Genomic DNA, 21,134 nt, shown 5'->3' with positions numbered 1-21,134 from the left:
ACAAAATCCTGGTGGTTAATTTACTGATAAATATGCATATTATGTAACGGAAAGACATGCTACAAGCATAATTATGATTTAACAAAAATATATAAGAAACTCTTATAGCGATTTCACTTTGTGATATTATTGGTTTTAGATAGTTCGGGTTGTTTAAGAAGGTTGCATGGTCGTGGCCACTTAAGACTTTATTAATCTTCCAAAGAAGAAGACCTGCGTGTATTTTAAAAGATATAGGAAAATGTTGAACTTTCAGAGCTTTACATGGAATTTAGTTCACTAAAAAGTAATTTATGGATGAAATAATCATATTTGAAAAAGGGTACCAGAAAATGTGATGGGTTAATTGACCATACGGACTCCTCACAGAGTAAGTAAAAGCCGAGGGTGTTTGACTACGGATACTAAGTTATTTTGCGGTGAAAGGTACCACAACACAGCAAGTTAATGATGTTTTTGACAAATCATTCAGGTCTGTTCCTATGTAGATGGAGGACCAGCCCAAAATTTAGCATGGAATCTGATGTACGAGGCAATGTTATATAAACATTGTTTCCAAACTCTATTTTGCAACAAGCTCTGAACATTGTGCAATGTTTGATGTGTGAACCATGTGTTTATTTTCGAAACATACTTTTGAATGGTTGACAAACTACATTTGTCCAAGCCCTTTCTTATACAAGGAATGTTTCACTCCACATGAGTAACTGCACGTATTTACTGTTCAAGATTTTGCATGAAAGCTAGTAAAATCTAGAGAATTGTTTACCATGGAATTTTTGAAAAAAAAAAATTGAACCAAATACTATTGTAATTGAATTCCAATTATACATATAATTTGCTCGCATTTTTGGACAGATCAAATGCTAATCGTGATAAATGTCCTGCTTTTTACGGATAATCACAGTTTGGTCAAAAGACTGAAATTTGGTATTCTAGTTCCTAATAATTGTCACTCGATGGAATATATAACATAATGTCATCATATGTAGTAGCAACTTTTCTTTGTGTGCTTTTAACATGAATTTAATTCATCCAGCCCTAAAAGTAATAATTTTCAAAATGCACAGAGCGCGCAAAAAGATATGCATGCCAGCCCAAGCAATCTGAGACAGTTTGTGACGTTAAACTCCCTTGCTTTGTGACAAAAACTGTTTGCATGTCAAAATAGAATAATTCTGATTTAGATTATACATTTAAAAGAAAAAAAATTAACGGGCTCGTGCCTTTTTTTTTATTCTGTCCTATATTGCCGCATCTTGGACCACCAGTAGAGTTCCCATAAATCTCGGGGGATTTTTTTTTTTTATCTTTTATGCCAATTCGTCTTTTGTTTTGTCATTAACACAATTCTTTCCAATAAAACGCATGAAATGCAAAAATGGTTCCAGTGTTATCTCTTCTTGTGGTTTTTTTAAGTTTATCAATAAAACTTTTTTTTTATTTTTAGATTCTCCTTACCTGGGCATATTATGCTTTATTCAGTACTGCTTCTCAAGCTTTTTGAAGAAAGATAAATAACTTTAATTTGATTTTTTTAAAATTATTATTTACCAAACTAAAATACAAAGTTTTGTAATGGCAATGTTATACACATTTCATTTTTAAATAGAGAATGCTTATCTTTGTTTGCACCATCGCCACAAACTGGTAGGTAATATCTTAAATCTAAATGGTGCGGCCACACATATATATTTCATGTAATACAATGTTACAATTAGCGCAGGAGTGTTGACCATTAATATTCTCACGTTTTCATGACAACATTTAGGGAATACACCTATATATATTGGTAAAGAAGACTCAAGGAAACGCACCGAAAATTGATAGAAATAGAAAAAAAAAAACACTGACTCAGTCCGCGCATTACCAAATTAATGAGGGGTCAGCCTATTGCTCCACCCCCGGGGCTTTGGAGGAGGTATGCATTCAGAATGTACCAGTTGTAGGACCGATAAAATTGCAACAAAGATTTATGGGTTTCAATGAAGATGGATTACCTGCATGCCATACAGGTGAGGTCAAAAGCAAAAGTCAGAAAAAAAAGTCGTGGAGTTTATTTGTGTACTTTATTCATCCCGCATACAATTAATAAAATCAATTACTTTCTCCCATTATATTTTTGTTCAAACAAACCAATAGTTCATACAAATATATGACACAATTACATTATCACACAATTCAAAACAAAGTGACTAGGGAGTTATAAAAATGGAGGTTAATGCTGCGCGATCGCTTAATGTTACTTAAATATAAATAATAGAACGTGAAAATTGTGAGTTGTATGTACATGTACATGAATAACTCGAAGTAATAGACATAAAAATATATACATATGTTTGGATTTTACATTTCAATAGTTTATAAAAAGATATATTATATAATGTTCAACAAAATAAATAATATGAGTTGGCCTGATTTAACTGTAATTAAAGATCATACAATATCTGATAGCAGAATATTAAATAACTCTATCAACCCTTTAGCTAATGACACATGTTTTCACGGATATTGTTGATCTATTTTCCGCAACTTCCTGGCAGATAATCACAAACCTCGCTGCAATATAATGAAAAACGTCTCCATTGTGTAATGCTGTCCCCATTAATCTCTCCGACATACCCTCAAAACAATTAGTCTTAAGGGAGATTACTGATGAGACAGTCAAGTCATTAATGGATATATACACACACGGTAACGCATGGCAATGAAGATCGATTGGTCAAATTCAATGCATGATATAACTGCTGAATGGTAAAAACAATGAAATATAATGTAAATCAACAAAGTTGAAACACAATTATTGGACAGTGATGCATAATCTGCATGTCATATCAAATACATTGACACATTTCTCTTAAAGAATTGGTATCGTTTCGAATAGTATATTTCATGCATTACTATTCGAATATTTCTTTTAACAGATAACATGTATTAATCTAAAGATGTCATTTGTATTGAAATAAGTATTACTGATAACATGACATAGAATTGTTCATAATGCCGTCTTTTGCAATAAGAAATCCTTAAAAATTCTCATTTTATAACTTTCACTAAATAATATTTAGTTTCATGTATACCATTAAGACCATGTTTCTGCCACCATTAAACTTAACTGAACTTTGATATTCGATGGTTCTGAAACATGTACAATACTATTACATGTAAATAAAATACTGGTACCATGTACTTTGTTTAACGAGAGATATATATAAAACAGTATTTGTATACACATTAAATCATCATATATATTCATATCATATTTTATACACTACACTTTAACTCCACAAGGTTAAGTTGACATAAAACAATACAAATATGATGAATGAAAGAATCATGCTTTCTTTATAATGATATGGTTCATATTAATAAAAAACTGAAAATCTGACATACATTCATGTTTTTTCAGCAGTTCTTATTTGCACGAAACACAAGGCATATTCTGGATATTGCAAATGAAATGGCTATTTGGCACAGGGGACTAGAAGTTTCCACTTCGTCATAAGTGTGTCCAAGTATCACCGTCTACTTTCACTTGACTCACTTCTACTCCCTGTTCCTCGTTTTCCGGATTTACATCTTCCGTACTGTCGGCTCGGTCTTTTTCCTGCATCATGGAGTCCGTGTCTACATCCTTTTCTGTGACGTTGTTGGAGTACCAGAAGTCCTCGTATGTCGGGTTGTCGTACGTTGATTTGTCGTTTATCTGCCGTTCTGCCATTCCAATAAGTGTTTCCCCACCCCTGCTGCCGCGCCTGAAATTAATTGCATTTGAAATAATTGAAAAATCTAATGTTATTATAAAATGCAATTATGATCTGTCCATGTATATTTTAGCTCGTTAACTTTACTGCATTTTGAAAACTTCATTGTGAATACAAAAAGGCAATAATTTCAGGAATGATTGTTATTTTACCTTATACGTAATTCAAATGGTATTGAAAATGATTTTAAAAAGTCACGTTGAACAAAACGATTGTAATTGATTATACCAAAAAAAAACCCTTCCCCAAAACCTTAACGAATACCTTCTTAGTGAAAAAGAAAAGAAAAAATGACAACGTCCTGATATAATGAAGAATTAAACTAGGCCTAGATGAAGTGAAATGGATGTGCTAATAGTAAAAAAAAAACGATTTCTCGAGGCAAACCGAGTATTTCACGACAGAATTAATAGTTTTAGAAAAATTCCTGGACGACACAGAATGTGAGCCTGTTATTACGCAATTAGACGGTGCAAACACATCCTGGTCTTGTAGGAACGATTGTTGCTATCATTTGCTGGTTATAATGGCTATGGTGGGTCACACATTAACAGAGAAAAAGACAGACAGAGGGGAAAAGAAACTCTTTTAACTGTCTTGTCAGGCAATACAAGTTTGTTTTTAATCTGAAAACATTCTAGACTGTGCCAACAATTAAAGGTAATAGATATACATGTTTTAGAACGAAACATGTTCTGGGTTAAAACATAAAAAAAATTCGCCTAGATTTACCATAAATTTTGAGGAAATGAAACATTATCTGCGTAATCTGAAAGAAATGAATACGGCATAAATTGAGGCCTACAATTACACTTTAAACTAGATGTGAGCTCATGTCTGCTAATATAAGGAAAGGCAGTATGAGTTCTTAGATAAAAAATTACATTGCGTAAGACTTTTTCAAATGATACACAAAGCTAATGCCTACATGTTGATGCAACGTATATGTTTCTAATTAACTGTTATCTTACCTGTATAATTATTATTTGTTGGGTTTTTAAAGAAATTATTTCATAATAAATTAAACAGAAAAGAAATTATAAAACTAGCTATAAATAAAAGTAAAGCTGCGCAATTAATCATTAAGTGTAGCAGAATGGTGATTTTCGCGGCACACAGTTAAAACCCAAATATCCCCGTGTAACTATAATAGTTAACATTTACCACTCCTATAGCATGTACTTTCTGTTCCTCTGTTTCCTGCTATATTATAGAAAATAAACATCTTAAACATTGGCTTACTTTAATTTTTAAAAAAAAGCACATAGGCCTACTATTAATACCTTATATGACTGTCATTATCAAACTAGTACATACATAATTATGCAAATTACAAATACCTTAGACATCGATTGAATTAGTTTATTGGTTAAATTCATTGTGTGACCCATGTTTATTTACGTTTGAATTATTGAAGTAATAAACAGTTAAATGCGTGGTACATTAAAAATTCTAAAGTAATAGTACAATATTTTTCTACTTTCTTTGGCCTTTCTTGTGATTGGACTTACCTGATACAAACGGACACAGCTACAATGACGACAAGAAGCACGACCCCGCCCACTGCTACAGGAATGATGATGGATACTGGAAAAAATATAGCAATAATTGTATCATTGATCTGATTATAATGGTGAAAGAAATACTATGGAAATATTAGAATTCGTGATGGCTTAATTTTCGTGGTATTCGTGGGTAGTCCTCGGCTCTACAACGAATTTACATCCTCGACGAAAATTTGTTTTGAAAGAGTTAGTTTTTTTACTGAAACTGAAAACCAACGCATCCATAAAACCGACAATATATGAAAATTGCCCCCCCCCCCCCCCCCACCACGGATTTAAATGATTCCACAGTACACATTTCGACATGTTTACTGATATAATTGCTTCATTGAAGATTACATTTCCGCTATGCAAAATACAATGGAATGGAAAACTTCACGTTAAAATGATTGATATTATTTAGTACCTAAAGAAAGGATTGATATTCATTTGCAATACTTTGTTAATATTCATAAAGTCGAAATATTGTTGCCAAATATGGAATAGAATGCAAATTTACACCAGTGTGAATGTTTGATTCTTTCATGTAAATCATGTTGTATCTTCATTCCAACAGATAAAATGACCAAGGCATGAACGGGTATACATGCGTGTTGCATGTACTAGTATATGGAGACAAAATATGTGTAGGCAAAAAATCACAAGGGAATCAAAAGACTTACAAGGCACTCCGTCGTCTGCCTTTTCCGGCGACCCTTGGTTGGGACTTTGTGTTGCATTAGAAGAAGCTGTGGTGTCGGGCCGAGATGTTGTGACAGCTTGTGCCGTACTCGTTACAACAGGAGATGAAGACGAGATTGGAGCCTCAGTATCAGCTGGATTTGTTGTTACAGATTTTTCTGTTGTTGTTGTCATTGGAGTTGTTGCAGCTGAGGAAGTCGATAGTGTTGTATTGATTGATGAAGTTGTCGTTGGTGTTTGTGTTGGTTGTGATGTTGTTTTCATCGATGTAGTTGTTGTTGTTGATTGTATGATTGATATAATGGTAGATGTAGTTATGGGCGGTGAAGATGAAGTTGATTTAATAGATGTTGTTGTTGATGGCGTAGATGTTGTTGCTGGTGATGATGTTGTTTTTATCAATGTAGTTGGTGGTGGTGTTATAATTGTTGTTTTAATGGATGTAGTTGTTGTTGGCGATGGTGTTGTTTCGATTGACGTGGTTGTTGATGGTTCTGATGCTGATGGTGATGCTGTTGTAGATTTTGTCGATGTAGTTGTTGGTGAAAATGTTGTTGTTTTCATCGATGTAGTTGGCTCCGGCGTTGTTAGTTTAGATGATGTAGTCGTAGTTTCAGTGGTTGATGGTGATGGTGTTGGAGCTTCAATTAATGTTGTCGTTATCGGTAGCGATCTTGTTGTTGTTATTGTTGATGTACTTGTTTGTTCTGATGTTGAAACAATTAACGCTGAACTTGTCGCTGAATCAGTCGTTAAAACATCAGCAGTTGTTGTGGTAATCTGTGACTGTGTACTGTGTGTTTCTTCGCGTTTTTCTGATGTAACAGAGGACTGGGTTGTTGTTTTGGGGGTGGTATCTGGTGATAAAGTTGATGAAGGTGTGTTTACCGTTGTACTTGAAGGCAATTTAGTTGTAATTGCCTCTGACCTAGAGGTCATGGATACAGCTTCTGTTGTAAATGCCTCATGTGTTGTAGTTTGGTCGGAAGTTTTCGTCGTAATTGGTGCAACTGTTGTAGGATTGGGCGTTGTTGCCCTCGCTGTGGTAAATTGTGTGGTTTCTTCAGTTGACGTGGTAGGAGGTGGCGGCGCGGCAGTGGTATATTTTGCGGTGGTCACCGGTGGTGTTGATGCACTGGTAACCGGGGTGGTAATGGGATCTGTGGGAAGAGGAGACGTTGAGCCCGTTGTAGAGGGGGGTCGTGTTGGGAACGGTGCTTCCTCTCCTGGTGCAAAGCACTGCACCTGTAACGTGGCACCCGAATCATCTACGTGGAAGTGAAATGATATTGAAAGCTTATTATAATTCATTTAATTGTGCAACAACAGAGAATATTCCTCAACATATATTTTTTTCTTTACATCACTGAGTCATATAACCCTACTACACTCCCCCAAGAAAAGCTAGTATCAGGTTGATATTCCTCTTCCTTGCTAATTAATTGTCTATAATCATGCTTATACCGTGTTTTGGTAATCACAAACAAATAAACAGTCTTGAAATTTGATCGGAAGTCTAAAATAACATCAATTGAAGGTATTAGGAAATGATATTATTAATAATGCTATGAATTCTTAACATGTTCATGAAAAAGTTGTGGAGTTGCAGATGTAATACATGTCACATTTAAGTTTTTACATTGCAAATTTTTAACTGCATAAGGGAAATTGATTTTCAGTAAACTTTTGCTTAGGTTGATAAACTCAGATACCCGTTTTTCTTGAGGGATATACTACGCCGGGGAGAGTCTTTGCTTAACAAAACACAGTCATAGATATTTAAGACATTTTGAAAAAACACAAAATATATAATAAATTTACCTGATCGTAGCCCGATACAGTATCTGTCGTCGTGTGGATAGAACTCTTTCACAAACGAGATATTTCCAATAGTGTTATTTTGTAGCTCTACATTTCCGTTCAAAAAACAGACATTTCGAATCACTCCAGATTCTTGCGTACTGTCGATGATAACATCGATTCTAGATCCACAGCCATTATAACCAGGTTCCAGAGAACTCTGTTTGAGTACGTAAAGTCTAGCTTTCTCTTTGGTTATAACAGGGGTGAGGTAACAGGTGCAAGCATTAATACCATCCACCATTCTCTCCTCTGCTTCAGTGACGTCAATCACCACGTGGTTACCGATAACGGTAGTCGGTTTGCACATGGTAGCCACTGTTAAAAATATACCAATGTTGCAACGTATAATTATCGTACATGAGCACAGTTCGGTATCTTGTATTTGTCTCATTTTAATGATATGAATATCATATTTATGATTACCATTTGAAATAACAAATTTGATGAAGAATAATACAATGAATTGTTATTGTTACTTTCGTTTGCATAACTACAAGTTTTTTATCCTACCTGGAATAGGCGAAGAAGACTGTGCGCAAAACGAAAGTTGAGCAGCACCTGTAAACAGCCATTTAGAGATACGTTACTTACTGCCCAATCCATTGCTTATTGATAAATATAAGTTTTCTTGTTTTTTTAACAATGCCGATAATATTGATTTTGAGTTATCGTAATGGATGATTGTACGCTCTAATACTAGTACTACAAATTGGCTTAAAAACTGACAACATATTTTCTAAGAGGCAGTCAATACAACATGATTCAAATAATTTTTGTTCCAAAACATATAATGCTATGATGAATCTATATCAAAGCATGACCTGAACGTTAACCAGAGGCAAACAACAGTATAATTACGAATCATGCTAGTTGGTGTTTTCTGGGATTTTCAGTACTTTGATTATAATAATGAAACAATGACAATTATTAGGTATGGTAGTCTGAACTTTTTTGATCAGGGAGATGCTAAAAATATTACAATGAAAAAATCATAAAGAAGACATTTTTCTCTTTTAGATATCCGCGAAGTTACCAGATCGTATTCCCAAACAAGTAAATGTCTGTCGAATCCAAATTGAAAGGTTTTAAGGATTTCAAAGACGCCTCTGAAATGCATTGAAAAAGTGTTTACTCAGTAAATAACTTCTTATTTGTCGCAAATGACATATACACAGGCCATTACAACAGTACCCCTGTGAAAACTGAAGCATGGTTTGGTCCGATGAATTGGTGTTCTGGTACCCTCAAAGAGTTGGAAATAGGATAGAGTCATTTTCGTGATTTACAATTTGACGGAGTTCAACATTGTTCGCCAAAGATGGTTTACATATTCACAGCGTAAGAAGCAAACTGTTTGCGTGTTTCTTTAATGACACCCATTGTTGTGTTACTCAAAGAGTATTTGGTTTTTAAATTTCGAGAGGTGCGCCATTGTAAATTTGGCCGAAGACCTCAAAATCAAATATTTCATTCATAGCGAGTTGGCACAAAGTTTAAGAGCTAATTTTATTCATGGCGAACAGCTATTTATACATGAATTTTTCAAATAATGAATGCTGCATTTTGTGAGTTTTCGTTTATAGAATCTGACACACTTTTACATGTATTTTCAAAAGTAAATATTCTTCTAACTGTTATGAAATAGAATTTAAGAGAACGATGCTCTAAAAACAATAAATTGATATTGCATGCAAGTGCTTTTGCAAGACTTTGACAAATTGAATTATTAATGTCTGTTTTACTATTAATACAAGAACTCTAAAACTTGGATATGGTGTTGATATAAATCAATAAAGGCTCATTAAGGCAAGGTAGAAACCGGTTTGGAGCATCGATTTTAGGTTTGTTATTGATTTCGACGGAACTGATCGGCCGTCCACTGTATTAGCCATAAGTCGGAAATTTTGCATTTCATCAATTCACGAATATAGTGTTTCATTCCTTACCTTTTGTGAAATATAGGAAAATCAAAGCGACTAACAGCTCCATCCTTTTTTATATATCACGGCTTTGATAATCACAAAATGGTTTTTTTTTAAATTCCTAAACGTTGTTAAAAAATCATTCCAGCAAAATTGTCATTCGAGCCTCAAACAGCGCTGGTCGTATCGGGGTGCGTACATTCATTACTCCCTTTCTAGCTCAGAGGGGTGTGCATTATGACTGATCCGTATTTGATTTCAGAATTAACACGGCGGATTATTTAAACAGCAAGTGTTGGTCCTTTGCAATAGAGAAGATCTGTTCGAAACAATAGACGTCAAATCTACATACTGGTTCCTTTCTTCGATAAGCGCATTCTCTACAACCATCGATCTGAACAAAGACACAATCGGCCCGATCGGAATTTGCCGGTCCGTTCTTATAGACACTTATTTCATGGTCCACAACTTAACATACATTTAAATATTTAAAATGCCCCAAATATATAATAAATAAAACGCTGATTAACCTCTTTTCCGCGCAAACACGGAGATTAATTGTGAATGAGATTAACGGACGGTTGACGAAGGAGCACCTTTCCAGTCGGTTTCATTTAACTATTAAGTACTCGCCGATTAATGTCCTTTAATTAGGGCATAAGGACCTATTGTACTTAACGATTTCAATGTAAGGACAATACACATTTACACTATTTACATGTAGGTCCTTTAACGTCGAAATAGTAAAATATTCAAGTTTAAGATCTAGTAATTGATTTTAGTGTCTTTTTGGTGCGTGATCCACTGTGATGTTATAATTGATTTGATATATCTTTTAAAATACTTATTGACTATAATGTAATCATTAATTATAGAAAATGAGACATTTTCCTGGCTTTCCATTGGAAATCCTATAAAAAGTATTTTCCATACCTATGTTCAATTGAAATCATTTTACAGATCAAGAATTAACATTTATAAAACTCCGTTTTTAGAGGGACTGTACGCATTATCTATTTAATTCGTCAAAAACAGTAAAATTTCGAAATTTGTTGCTTGTTTTCTTCATATTTCACTGAAAATGGCAGATGAAAACGGTCATTACTTTTTAATGTGTTTATCTTAAAATCATGCCCGGTACATTTCACAAGAGCAAGCTATTGTTATGAGGCACCACTGAAAGAATTCATATCTCAAATTTCAAAAAGTTGTAGGCTCCTTTCATCTACCTGATCTTTTAAACGTGAATCGGCTTATATCAACATTACATGTATGTGCGTCGTCTTGACAAGATACAAAGTACATGTAATAAAGCACTTTATTTCCGGCTTAATGTGCATGATTATGGATTATACGAGAAAGAATATTTTGTTTGTGTTCAGTTTTACGGGGAATTCAGTGTCAAATTTTCCGATTAATAGACGGTAAAGTAAATGAATCGTACGCATGGATGGATATTAACACATTTTTAAAACTACACATATTTCCATCCCCTCGAATTTTCTGCTGTTTATACACGGAATTTGCATTTTTGAATTACTTGCGACCGTTAACAAAGCGGGGTTTTGCCAGCCTCATTAATTATCACCCAGATCACAAAAATACGTCGGAAGGTTTAAACGGTTAACAAGATATTTTTATAAATTTCAAATAAATAAAACATACATACATGGCACAGTAGAAAAATAACAAATGTATATAACTCTAAAAAAAAATAGTGTAATCATATAAGCACTTTTCTTTCATGCTGATGAAAAATACCATTTGCTATAATATACAATATTAAATAGTTACATTAATTCATGATGATATTCAGTAAACATCAATATAAAATAGTTCATAATGAAATGAAATAAACAATAAAATACAGCCAACATCAAAAAAATGGATATATCATTAGAACAATGTCACCAGAGAATAAGCATATTACTTATAATATTTACGCCTAAAAAGTACATACATTGATTAAGGTGGAATTACACACCTGGAAAAAGTCACTCAAATTAACATGAATTTTTTTTTGATAATGAAAGATATAATGATAAATAAACTGTACAAATGTCAAATAAACGTAAAATTTGTAGTTTGGGGATAAAAAATGAATACTAGTATCTAAAATAATCATTGCAGTAAGTAACAACAAAAGCCCCTGCGGGTTTCGAACTCGGGATGTACGGATGACAAGTCTGACACTTTATCCACTCGGCTATGGAGTAAGTTACATATTCCAGTCCATACAATCTTTTTAATAAAACGATATGTCGTTTCGATCAGCGGTCAGCCATCTTGTGATGATGTGTTATTCCACCTTAAAATATTGATTTTGAGTAAATTATAGAGTAGCACTGCGAAACATCATTTTTAGTCAACATATTTGCACTTTTTGGATCCACCGATATGAACTTCATTCAAAGCTCTGTTTGGATATCATCATATTTTATTTGTTCTTCGTTGTGCAATTTTGGAAGATTTTCAACTGTAATTATTGTTTTGGACCCACTTCCTAAATGAATTTCTGTAAAATAACCACTATCGGTTTCCGACCTTTTCCAATGGAGTCGGTTTCTTCTTTCTTCTAATGCTACGTCATCAGCTTCGTCACTTCCGTTGGCCTTTCTGCTTGATTTTTCTGACGAAAGGACGATGATATTTTTGTTGCTATGGGACTTCCGAAGTGTGACGACACGTGGTGCTTTTGGCGTCGTGTTAGCAATTCGAACATTGACAACGGATATTTTTGTCTTGTCTTCTTTGCTCAGATCTTCGTTGCTATGGTTAGAGACATTCTCTTTTAACCCATCACCTACGTCTATTACAGCTTCCTCGCGGAAACGGTGATCTTTCTTCAAATTTCTTAAGAGTCTCTGAAGTATTTTTCTATGAAAAATAGTATAGAAATAGGGTATTCTATTATATTTTAACTACACAGTACATTCTAAAGGAAATGATGATTCATGGCTTACCTTCTCCAAAGGTAAATGGATACTAACACGATACCTATCGATGCCACCGGAACAAGTATGGCGACCGTGATTATCACTTCCACTGTCAAAATAAAAACCAGAAAATGTTGCCTTAATTTTTTTTTTAGATTTAATGCTTTTTATGAAATATAATTTTCAACCAACTAGTGCTTGCTTTCTTATGAAGCTGAACGTAAACCGTCGAAGACTCACGTGGTACATCCTGTCTGACAACAGATTCCTTGACTTCTAAAACAGCACTTGTACTTTCAGATTCAGTTGTTGGAGCGATATTGGAAGGCCTTGTTGAGGTCAATGAGGCTGTGACCTTAGCTGTAGAAGTTGGTTTGGGGGAGGTAGCGGGGGCGGATGACGTCACAGTAGAGGTTGTAGTTGTGGTCGTGAGTCTCTCCAAATCAGGACACATGATCTGGAAAGCATTCGTACCAACTCCGCTGTCTGATGCTGAAAGAAAAATAAAGCTCCCGTTTGATAAGAGGACTGGGTGGTCGTGATCATTTTAAGACTTAATTGATCTCTTTAAGAAGGCTTTGTGTAAAGATATTATATAGTAAAACTAGCTAAAATATAGTGGTTCAAAGAAAAGTTTATAGCTTAACAAATCATAAATAGAAATTTTAAGTGTATATGATGGGCAATTTCTTCACCACCTAACCTCAGCCTAGAGCGCAAATCAATTGCCTAATTATTGGAATGTATTTTAGTTTTCACTTAGTATTGATACAAAACAAGTAAATTTACTGACCCAGTGATATAACATAACAGTATGAAGTATCATAACTCAGTTCTCCTAAATTATGAATTGATATGTTTATCATATCATTTGTTTTTACAGGAAATGACGTATTCCCTCCACAGTGGAATACGTGTACTTGGTTGCCATCGCTACTGGTCACGTGCATTACAGATCCACAATCTGGTGGCGGTGTTTGTAAAGTCTTAAAGTAAAGTGTTCCAGGAAAACGCACGTGCAGCGTGCATATACACGATTGTAGGTAGTAAAGACTAGCGTTGTGGACATCCAGGTAAATAAAGTTAGAGAAGAAATTGTCTGGTGAACACATGTTGGTTACTGAAAATAAAAATCAAAACTATTTATGTAATTTTTATACATGTCTCGTTGAAATTTTTAAGATATGTTCCTTGAGATTCCGTTGAATTTACTTTCTATGACCATTCCTATTACTACACATGGTTATAGGCAAAAACAGTTTGACATATTAAACGCTATTTGGTTTATGTACTCGTACTTGTACATTTTACTAAGAACACGAACTTTTGACCAAGGAAAATGCGAACGGCTTACAATTGTTTTTAGCCATGTAAGAGACTAACGACTTATGTTTGCAACAAAAATTATAAGATACTTACCATGAAGGTCTGTTTTCGGACATGACTTTGTTCCTGAAAATTAATATTACATTGTACATACTTGTATTTAAAAGATTCTTTAAAAAAGAGCTATTTTCCTCTATATCTTACGATTAGGGGACTGGTTTCACAGAACTATCTTATGACTAAGTTTGAGACCAAAATTTAGATCACACCATTCCTGTTTCACAAAAGTATCATATCTGATGGTCATAACTGAATTCGAACAAACAGACTGTTTGTGCAGAGTAAAACTTTGATATGCATCTATGGTCTAATTCATATTTATTTATTTATGCCAATGTTCATTAGACCAACTTTTGCAATATGTAAACAGCTTAGTTTAACAGTAACACCACTACCAATGGTAAAAAATGTTCACGTTGTGCAAAAAACAATTATTATTTCAGAGCATATTAATAACACATAAACATTTATATCATACACGAGCATAAAACAAAACAAAAATAAGCAAAAAGAAAACAGCTTTGTTAGACTTTTAGTCCTTTTTTAACATTTTGCAATAAAAAGATAGCATACGCAAGTATGAAGTGTAACTTTAGAATTGTCTGATAGTTTTGTGCAACGGATTTGATGATTCTTATTGTTGTCATAAGTCAGATCTTATGAAAATCCTAAGATATGCCCTGTGATAGATCTTACGATAGTTTTGTTAAAGAGTTGTAATTCATACATGCATGACAGGACAGTAATTAATATACATGTATGCTATCCAGTGAAATAAGCTAGCTGCCGGTGTAAGACTGCATGCATTCTAAACTGCTTTTGGATGCATTGTTAACCTTTTTAATGACAAGTTTACTTCTAGTAGCTACCAAGATGAATTTTTACATGGTCCTTTAATGTCTTTTTTTAGCTTTTGCTGTTAACTTTCTTTGGATTATTTCTTGGTCGATCAAAGATAGAGCTACAATGAGCACACCCACAGACTTTCGCGAACTGACCATTGACTCCCAAGTTGGTAATCCTCATACATTTGGAAAATTGGTTGTTTCTTTTGTTTTATCTTATTTATAACATAAATGATAAACGTACTCTTACTCAATACTAATTGATGGAATGATTTAAAGATAGATGTAAATACGAGCGTATAAGCTCTCTTTTTGTGCGGCATTTGGAAAATGAAGGTATATGTAAGTAACATAGCAATGAAATATTTTTCTGTAATGCAAGCTACTAGTACCCGCGTGAAGCACAAAAAACACCGATTTTTATTGTTGAAAAATACAAAACTGCTGGGATTACATGTAGTTTGCTCAGGTTAACAAATTAACTTTATGTAGATCAGTGCTTTTTTGCATACAATAAATATTGCATGTATATATGTGATGTCGACATATATAATATATTTATTAAATCAAATGCCTGTATGTTAATGTATCGCATCAGCTCATATGGTCCAGTATCAGACAGAAAAAAATTGTCATATGGCTTACTAGTATACGGACCGTTTGTTGTATAAAATTTTTATCATTAAAATTTTATGTATTCTTTTAATGTTTTACATTATTTAAAGTAGTGTTACTGACTAGTATGCAATTCTGCACATCAGTCAGATTTTTAAATGCATTTTTGATTCAACATATTTTGAGTAAATAAGTCAAAACCATAAAGGGCAAAATATCAACAGTTAATTAACTGGTAGATGGTAATTATGAATCTAATTTTAAGAACCATATGAATTATGCTAATGTTGTGCAAATTTGCATAATTAAATAACTACCGAGAAATCCTTAAGATCGACAAATCAAAACGAAAGTGGACCCACATAATCAATATGTTATCACAAGCACTAAAAAGTTTATTAACAAAATCACATTTTTCTCTTAAGGTTACAACTAAAAGACCGAAGAGAAAGATGCAACTTATTACAGGTTGTCAACATAAAAAAAAATTGATTCTGGATAATGTGTTAGGCAATTTTACTTCCGGTTTCCAATTAAGTCTGATGAAGACTTTGCATCTGTTTATTTGTTTTAACAAATCAGCCGAGTTATCATAAAGTTATGAACAACTTTCTACTGTTTATGCTTTTTAAAATTTCAAACAAGCAGCTATTTAAGGATCTGAAAGACTAGGTACAGGTTTGTGAATGAATAATGCTGAGCTGTAGTGTATTTTAAATAAACAATGGTTGATCAGCCGGCCTCATTCCACACCCCAATTCATTCTGCGATAATGAAAGCTACACACTTACCTGAAATTTTCAATACACCATTGTAGATCAGCAAGACAACAAAATATAGATCTAAAACTAGAGTTCGTATCATCCCGAAACAACTAAAAACGCACCAATTCCTACATTGTTCATTCTCCTACGTCCTTATTAGGATAAATATAGGCATTATCGGTAAAACAAAAGAGGAATGTCGAGCTGATTTTTACGTGGCATCGTTATCGACCAAATCTGAGATTTTAACACGCGATTTTTGTTTGTTTTTTGCAGTGGTTACATGTTTAATGACCCGAAACGTTTACAGAATGAATAGAATGTTTCTTCTATAGCAAAATTTGCTGTATACACAAAGGGTTTTTTGTATTATTATATATTTAGATACTTCTGAAGAGAGCAAGTTATTGAGGAAACGTCTTCGGTGGTTGATGGAAGTTCTGGATGAATTAAACTTTAAAAAGATACATGTATAGATCTTTATGATTGAAGTGTAACATTAATTATTAAAATTTTCAATAAAATTGTTAGCGGCTGGAAATTTTGCAAAGCATGCTCCCTCCTGTTGCAGGCTAGCTACGAAATTCACGAGTTGGTTTAAATGGACACAAGTGTATTCATTGTAAAGCACGCCTTGAAAGTCTAGACAAATCAGCAAAAAAAAATAAAAATCAAAGAAATTTAGATGTGAATTTTTACATTGAATTTTATTTCACGTCCTTGAAGACTACATTCCCATTATATACAATAATTTAATTGCTACATTGGAATAACTTTTCAAATCAATTCTGTGCACACATTATTGCATGCTTAACATAAAAGGTAGTTTACCATAGGCTATCATTTTAACTTTAAAATTATGATTAACTGTTTTTTTCTGTAACTGTTCGCAGTATCTTGGGTGTATTTGTTGGTCCGTTCTGTGCTCTGTGAGTGTGCCAGCATTTAAAAGCTGCAATATATGTACATACATGTACATCAAAACTATCTCCATGACGTCATCAGCACCCCTGTACACAGCCATGATAATCAGACGCGACCCGGCGAATACACATCCGGGTTCCCTTGCGGCTTGTACGGCCTTGACAATGTCGGGTGTTATGGATGCTCGCGCAATTATTTTGGCACTCTTCCAAAGCTGGTCCAGAGAGGCGTGGCCCAGATCTCCCACAACCTTCCGACGTCATCAAAAATCCCTCCAAGACGATGGCAACTACAAGACAACGTGTGGCAGACTGTCCAATCATCTGTAAAATGTTGATAATCAAAAATTTTGTTTTTTTAAACAGAATCTAAATAATTATTTACGTAATGAAAAACGAGATGTTGTACATGAACTGACATCTTCCCAAGTCAACAGTTTCTGATCCGCACCGCTCTACACATGTAGAGCAGATCGGATCAGTAACCGTTGACTTGGGAAGATGATGATCTGATAACTATAGTTGATTTTTTAGGGAGGGGGGATAGACAATAAAATTGATTATGTTCGAATTGCATGTCATTACATAAAATCCTCCATTCGTGTTAAATAAAGAGTAAAAAAGATAAAAATTGGTCTTGATTTCATTTAAATTTTGTCCCACGAATAGTTTTCGTATCAAACCAAAAAATCAAAATTTCCACAACCAATGTAGGCGATTTCATTCCTGACACAATTTATGTTTATCATTGAAACCCATTCATTTCGTATTAAAACTTGTAATCACTTAATAAAATCATGCAGAAGTAAGAGAAATACATATTGTTATCATATAAAACACGGAAATCTGTAGAGCTTCTTTTTACATTTCAAAGAAATTGGACAATATTCCAGATGCTGACAGTTCTGCTTATTATTCGTCTATACAAGTCAAAATGGCGTACACAGCACAATACACGAGGAGTCGAATCGAACACATTATGTTACTATATTTTTTGTCAAAATAGTTTCCATCAATGTCTTATATTTCTACAGAGGCTGGTATAATAGATAAAATAACAAATTGATTTGGCATGTCATTAAAATTCCAATTTGAAAGTAGATTTTAATCATGGAATGCCATTAATTACATTTCAAAGTAACTGATACCAACCCTGTGCTATTTATCCAGTACGAGAGCTCATAATCTCGCAGAGTTACATTGTACACGTATGTTTTATCGATGAATTTTTCCACGCTGTATCCATTATTACTGCTTTTATTTAACAAAAATGAATTGGATTGACCCACAAATACGAACATAAGGCACAAATTCCATATAGGGGATTAGTATACATTTTCAGAGATAAGAAGGACAACTCGTGTTTTCTTTTTAAACATTAAAATATAATAACGTATCTTGTATATATATATATTAAGCACTAAAATTGTAATTTCATTCCATACCTCTCAAATTCAACAGAAGGTCCTAATGGTAGTTTGTACGACACGGAACAAGTTCAATGAATGCAAACAATAGAAAAGGCTAGTTGAACTTTTGAGGACCATGAGTGAACTATAGTGAACGTTGTTCATCTTCATCGATATCGAACCTCTGAACTGTGCTGTTCATCACTTTATGCTTGCAAACACCCGGATATGTTATTCATAACAATTCATTGGTTTAGTTTGAACTTATTTTATTGTAAAATGGTTATAATGGGATCGGGCACAAGTTCTAAAAGTTATTTAGCCCTCTCCCTATACAATATTTTACATACAAATATGTTCACAAGTAAATAAGTAATAGATACACCGAACATTTTAAACTGTTTTGTGGTGTTGTGTAAATTATACCATGGTATGGTTCACGACCCTGGGTTTGACCTCACGAGACGAAGTTGATGAAAATTAAATGGATCAGAAACAAGTTCTAACCACCAACTAGTTCCCCTCAATAAATTCCCTTTAAAATAAGAGCTCTAGCTCTGTTTAAATAAATAGAAAAATGTTCACATTTTAAAGCTTTAAAAATATTTAGATTGTTTACTAAATAAGTTTTAGCTAAGGAATACATCTCTGAAACTATAGTTACTCTAATATAAGGTAGAAATGACGGGCAGGGTGATTGCCATTCAGCCTCCTTAAAAATGGAATTTTTCTTACTATTTTTCTTAAAATATTTGATAACAAAATTTCTTCAGATTTTTTAAAACATAAAAAACGCAGCCGAAACAAATCTACTAGTTATATCTGTCATTGCAATTTAAATGTATTTCAAGCCATTAGATGCGCACAACAATAAACTTTCATTTTATTGCAACTGTTCATATATCTGAACTGAATAATTGAATAATTACGGAAGCCCGTTGGTGCCATGTAGGAAAAATATTTTATCTGGCGGCCGCCAGATAATTATTTGGCGGCCGCCACTTATTATCTGGCGGCCGCCACATAATTTTCTGACGGCCGCCATATAATTTTCTGGCGGCCGCCACATAATTATCTAGCGGCCGCCACATAATTATTTGGCGGCCGCCAGATAAAACCTGGCTTCCTGATGCGCGCGAATGCTTTAATGGGAGCTTTTTAGGGAGTTGTGGATACACTCTAATTTATTAGTTTTATTAATTATTTCTGAAACTTGACATTAAATATTAATTGCAGAGCTTAGGATTTTGAAAAACTGGTTGAGTTGAATGTATAGAAGACTTTGTTAGAATCTAGAATGATTTTTATATTACTTTGTGCCTTGTATTATACATGTATGTTGTAAAACATGGTATTTTAGAGTTGGTTCTGAACTTTTATAACTGAACTAAACACCCGTTCAGGAAATCTTAACATTAAAAAACCTTAACTTGAGAGGAATTTTATGTAAACATGTATAAGTAAAGGAACGCACTGCCTTCTATATGTTTTAATTTTGGTATAAGAATTTACCAACGCAGATTAAAGTCAGCTTTATTGACCACGACAGCTAGTACAGGCAATATTATCACGAGAGCAGATCCATCTATGACTTTATAAGGATAAACTAGGATAAGTGTGTACTAGCATTCGTGGCCATAAAAATGAAACTATTTAACTGACTGTGTTGTTAAACTCTTATTCCAAATCACATGAAAGGCAGTACAATAAAAAGACCGTGATCGGCCACAGTCTCTCTGGGTAAATCAAAGTACTGAGAGTACTGAAAGGCGGGGTCTTGAAAGTTTGAATTTGTAATTGTTCACGTTTTCCTCCATTATGTTCCAAAAATTATGAGTTTGAATTAGTTGTTTCAATCTACATGTAGTATGCTAAAGTTCGCTTTGTGCAATTGCCTGATACTTTGTCATAATTTTGCTAAATCCCGACCGGGACTGTTCTTCATAATTGTAGAAAATTGACACAACGGTATATTATGTAAAATAAGAAATTTTTTTAAAACCTACAACTAACCGGGAAAATCAAAACAACTATATTTAGGTATATAATTTAAATCGTTATATTTATTTATTTTGTGATCAAAGGGAAAATCTATAAGTCGGACGGTGTCTGTTATACAAGATTTATGGAAACTCCGAAAACTCTCAAACTGTTGAATTACCGAACAAAGTTAACATTTGTATACCGATAGCAAACACAGGTATCTAACGTTAGAAATATTTCTTTTTTAAAATAAGATTATTCCAAGTAGTATAACCAAAAAAAAAATTGTCGCAGTAGCCATTTTGATTTTTTAGACCTTCTTACCTGTCATGATTTTTTTGCAGCGATTCATATAAAATTAATAGGTAAAAAATAAATTCGTTCGCCACTTACTACTTTTTTGTTTAAACTCGTGCATCATTTACACGAATCATGATACAACCGTTTCTGAAATTTCATTAAAAATCATACTCCAAAT

At 33.7% G+C, this 21,134-nt stretch overlaps 2 protein-coding genes and 1 long non-coding RNA gene across 6 annotated transcripts; all 3 read right to left on the bottom strand.

Annotated features, from left to right (window-relative positions):
* Positions 1-2,057: 2,057 nt before the first annotated feature.
* LOC117691250 (uncharacterized) lies at positions 2,058-10,607 on the bottom strand. 4 transcript variants are annotated; one of them, XM_034476895.2, is made up of 7 exons: positions 9,820-10,607; positions 8,384-8,431; positions 7,832-8,188; positions 5,992-7,278; positions 5,276-5,351; positions 4,929-4,964; positions 3,614-3,755 (listed from the first exon to the last, which is right to left on the bottom strand). In XM_034476895.2, exons 1-6 carry the CDS (start codon positions 9,860-9,862, stop codon positions 4,934-4,936), a joined length of 1,842 nt encoding a protein of 613 aa, XP_034332786.2. In that variant the 5' UTR covers positions 9,863-10,607; the 3' UTR covers positions 3,614-3,755; positions 4,929-4,933. The 4 variants fall into 4 exon arrangements, with proteins under 4 accessions (XP_034332784.2, XP_034332786.2, XP_034332785.2 ...); XM_034476894.2 differs by having other exon boundaries at positions 4,929-4,967; positions 9,820-10,604; XM_066071287.1 differs by lacking the exon at positions 4,929-4,964 and adding an exon at positions 4,497-4,533 and having other exon boundaries at positions 3,620-3,755.
* Positions 10,608-11,690: 1,083 nt separating this feature from the next.
* On the bottom strand, positions 11,691-16,598 carry LOC117691251 (uncharacterized). The gene is made up of 6 exons (XM_034476897.2): positions 16,369-16,598; positions 14,151-14,183; positions 13,525-13,851; positions 12,972-13,223; positions 12,759-12,840; positions 11,691-12,672 (listed from the first exon to the last, which is right to left on the bottom strand). Exons 1-6 carry the CDS (start codon positions 16,439-16,441, stop codon positions 12,204-12,206), a joined length of 1,236 nt encoding a protein of 411 aa, XP_034332788.2. The 5' UTR covers positions 16,442-16,598; the 3' UTR covers positions 11,691-12,203.
* Positions 16,599-17,029: 431 nt separating this feature from the next.
* Positions 17,030-18,887, bottom strand: LOC117691249 (uncharacterized). The gene is made up of 2 exons (XR_004602985.2): positions 18,710-18,887; positions 17,030-17,588 (listed from the first exon to the last, which is right to left on the bottom strand). It is a non-coding gene; the product is annotated as an uncharacterized lncRNA (long non-coding RNA).
* Between the last annotated feature and the right edge of the window lie 2,247 nt (positions 18,888-21,134).

Source organism: Magallana gigas, chromosome 9 (assembly GCF_963853765.1).
Source record: "Magallana gigas chromosome 9, xbMagGiga1.1, whole genome shotgun sequence".
In the NCBI taxonomy this organism is placed as follows: Eukaryota; Metazoa; Mollusca; class Bivalvia; order Ostreida; family Ostreidae; genus Magallana; species Magallana gigas.
Note: the sequence above shows the minus strand (reverse complement) of the source record. Positions and strands in the feature narration are given on the sequence as shown.

Bases quoted from the DNA above. Each gene is read 5' to 3' on its own strand.
- LOC117691250 (XM_034476893.2), bottom strand. From the start codon at position 9,862: ATGGAGCTGTTAGTCGCTTTGATTTTCCTATATTTCACAAAAG. The intron at 5,352-5,991 runs GTAAGTCTTTTG...TATTTTTTCCAG, and splicing joins GGCAGACGACGGAGTGCCTT to TATCCATCATCATTCCTGTA. The intron at 3,756-5,275 runs GTAAGTCCAATC...AATTAATTTCAG, and splicing joins GCTGTGTCCGTTTGTATCAG to GCGCGGCAGCAGGGGTGGGG.
- LOC117691251 (XM_034476897.2), bottom strand. From the start codon at position 16,441: ATGATACGAACTCTAGTTTTAGATCTATATTTTGTTGTCTTGCTGATC. The intron at 14,184-16,368 runs GTAAGTGTGTAG...ATTAATTTTCAG, and splicing joins TGGTGTATTGAAAATTTCAG to GAACAAAGTCATGTCCGAAA. The intron at 12,841-12,971 runs GTGAGTCTTCGA...TTATTTTGACAG, and splicing joins TGTCAGACAGGATGTACCAC to TGGAAGTGATAATCACGGTC.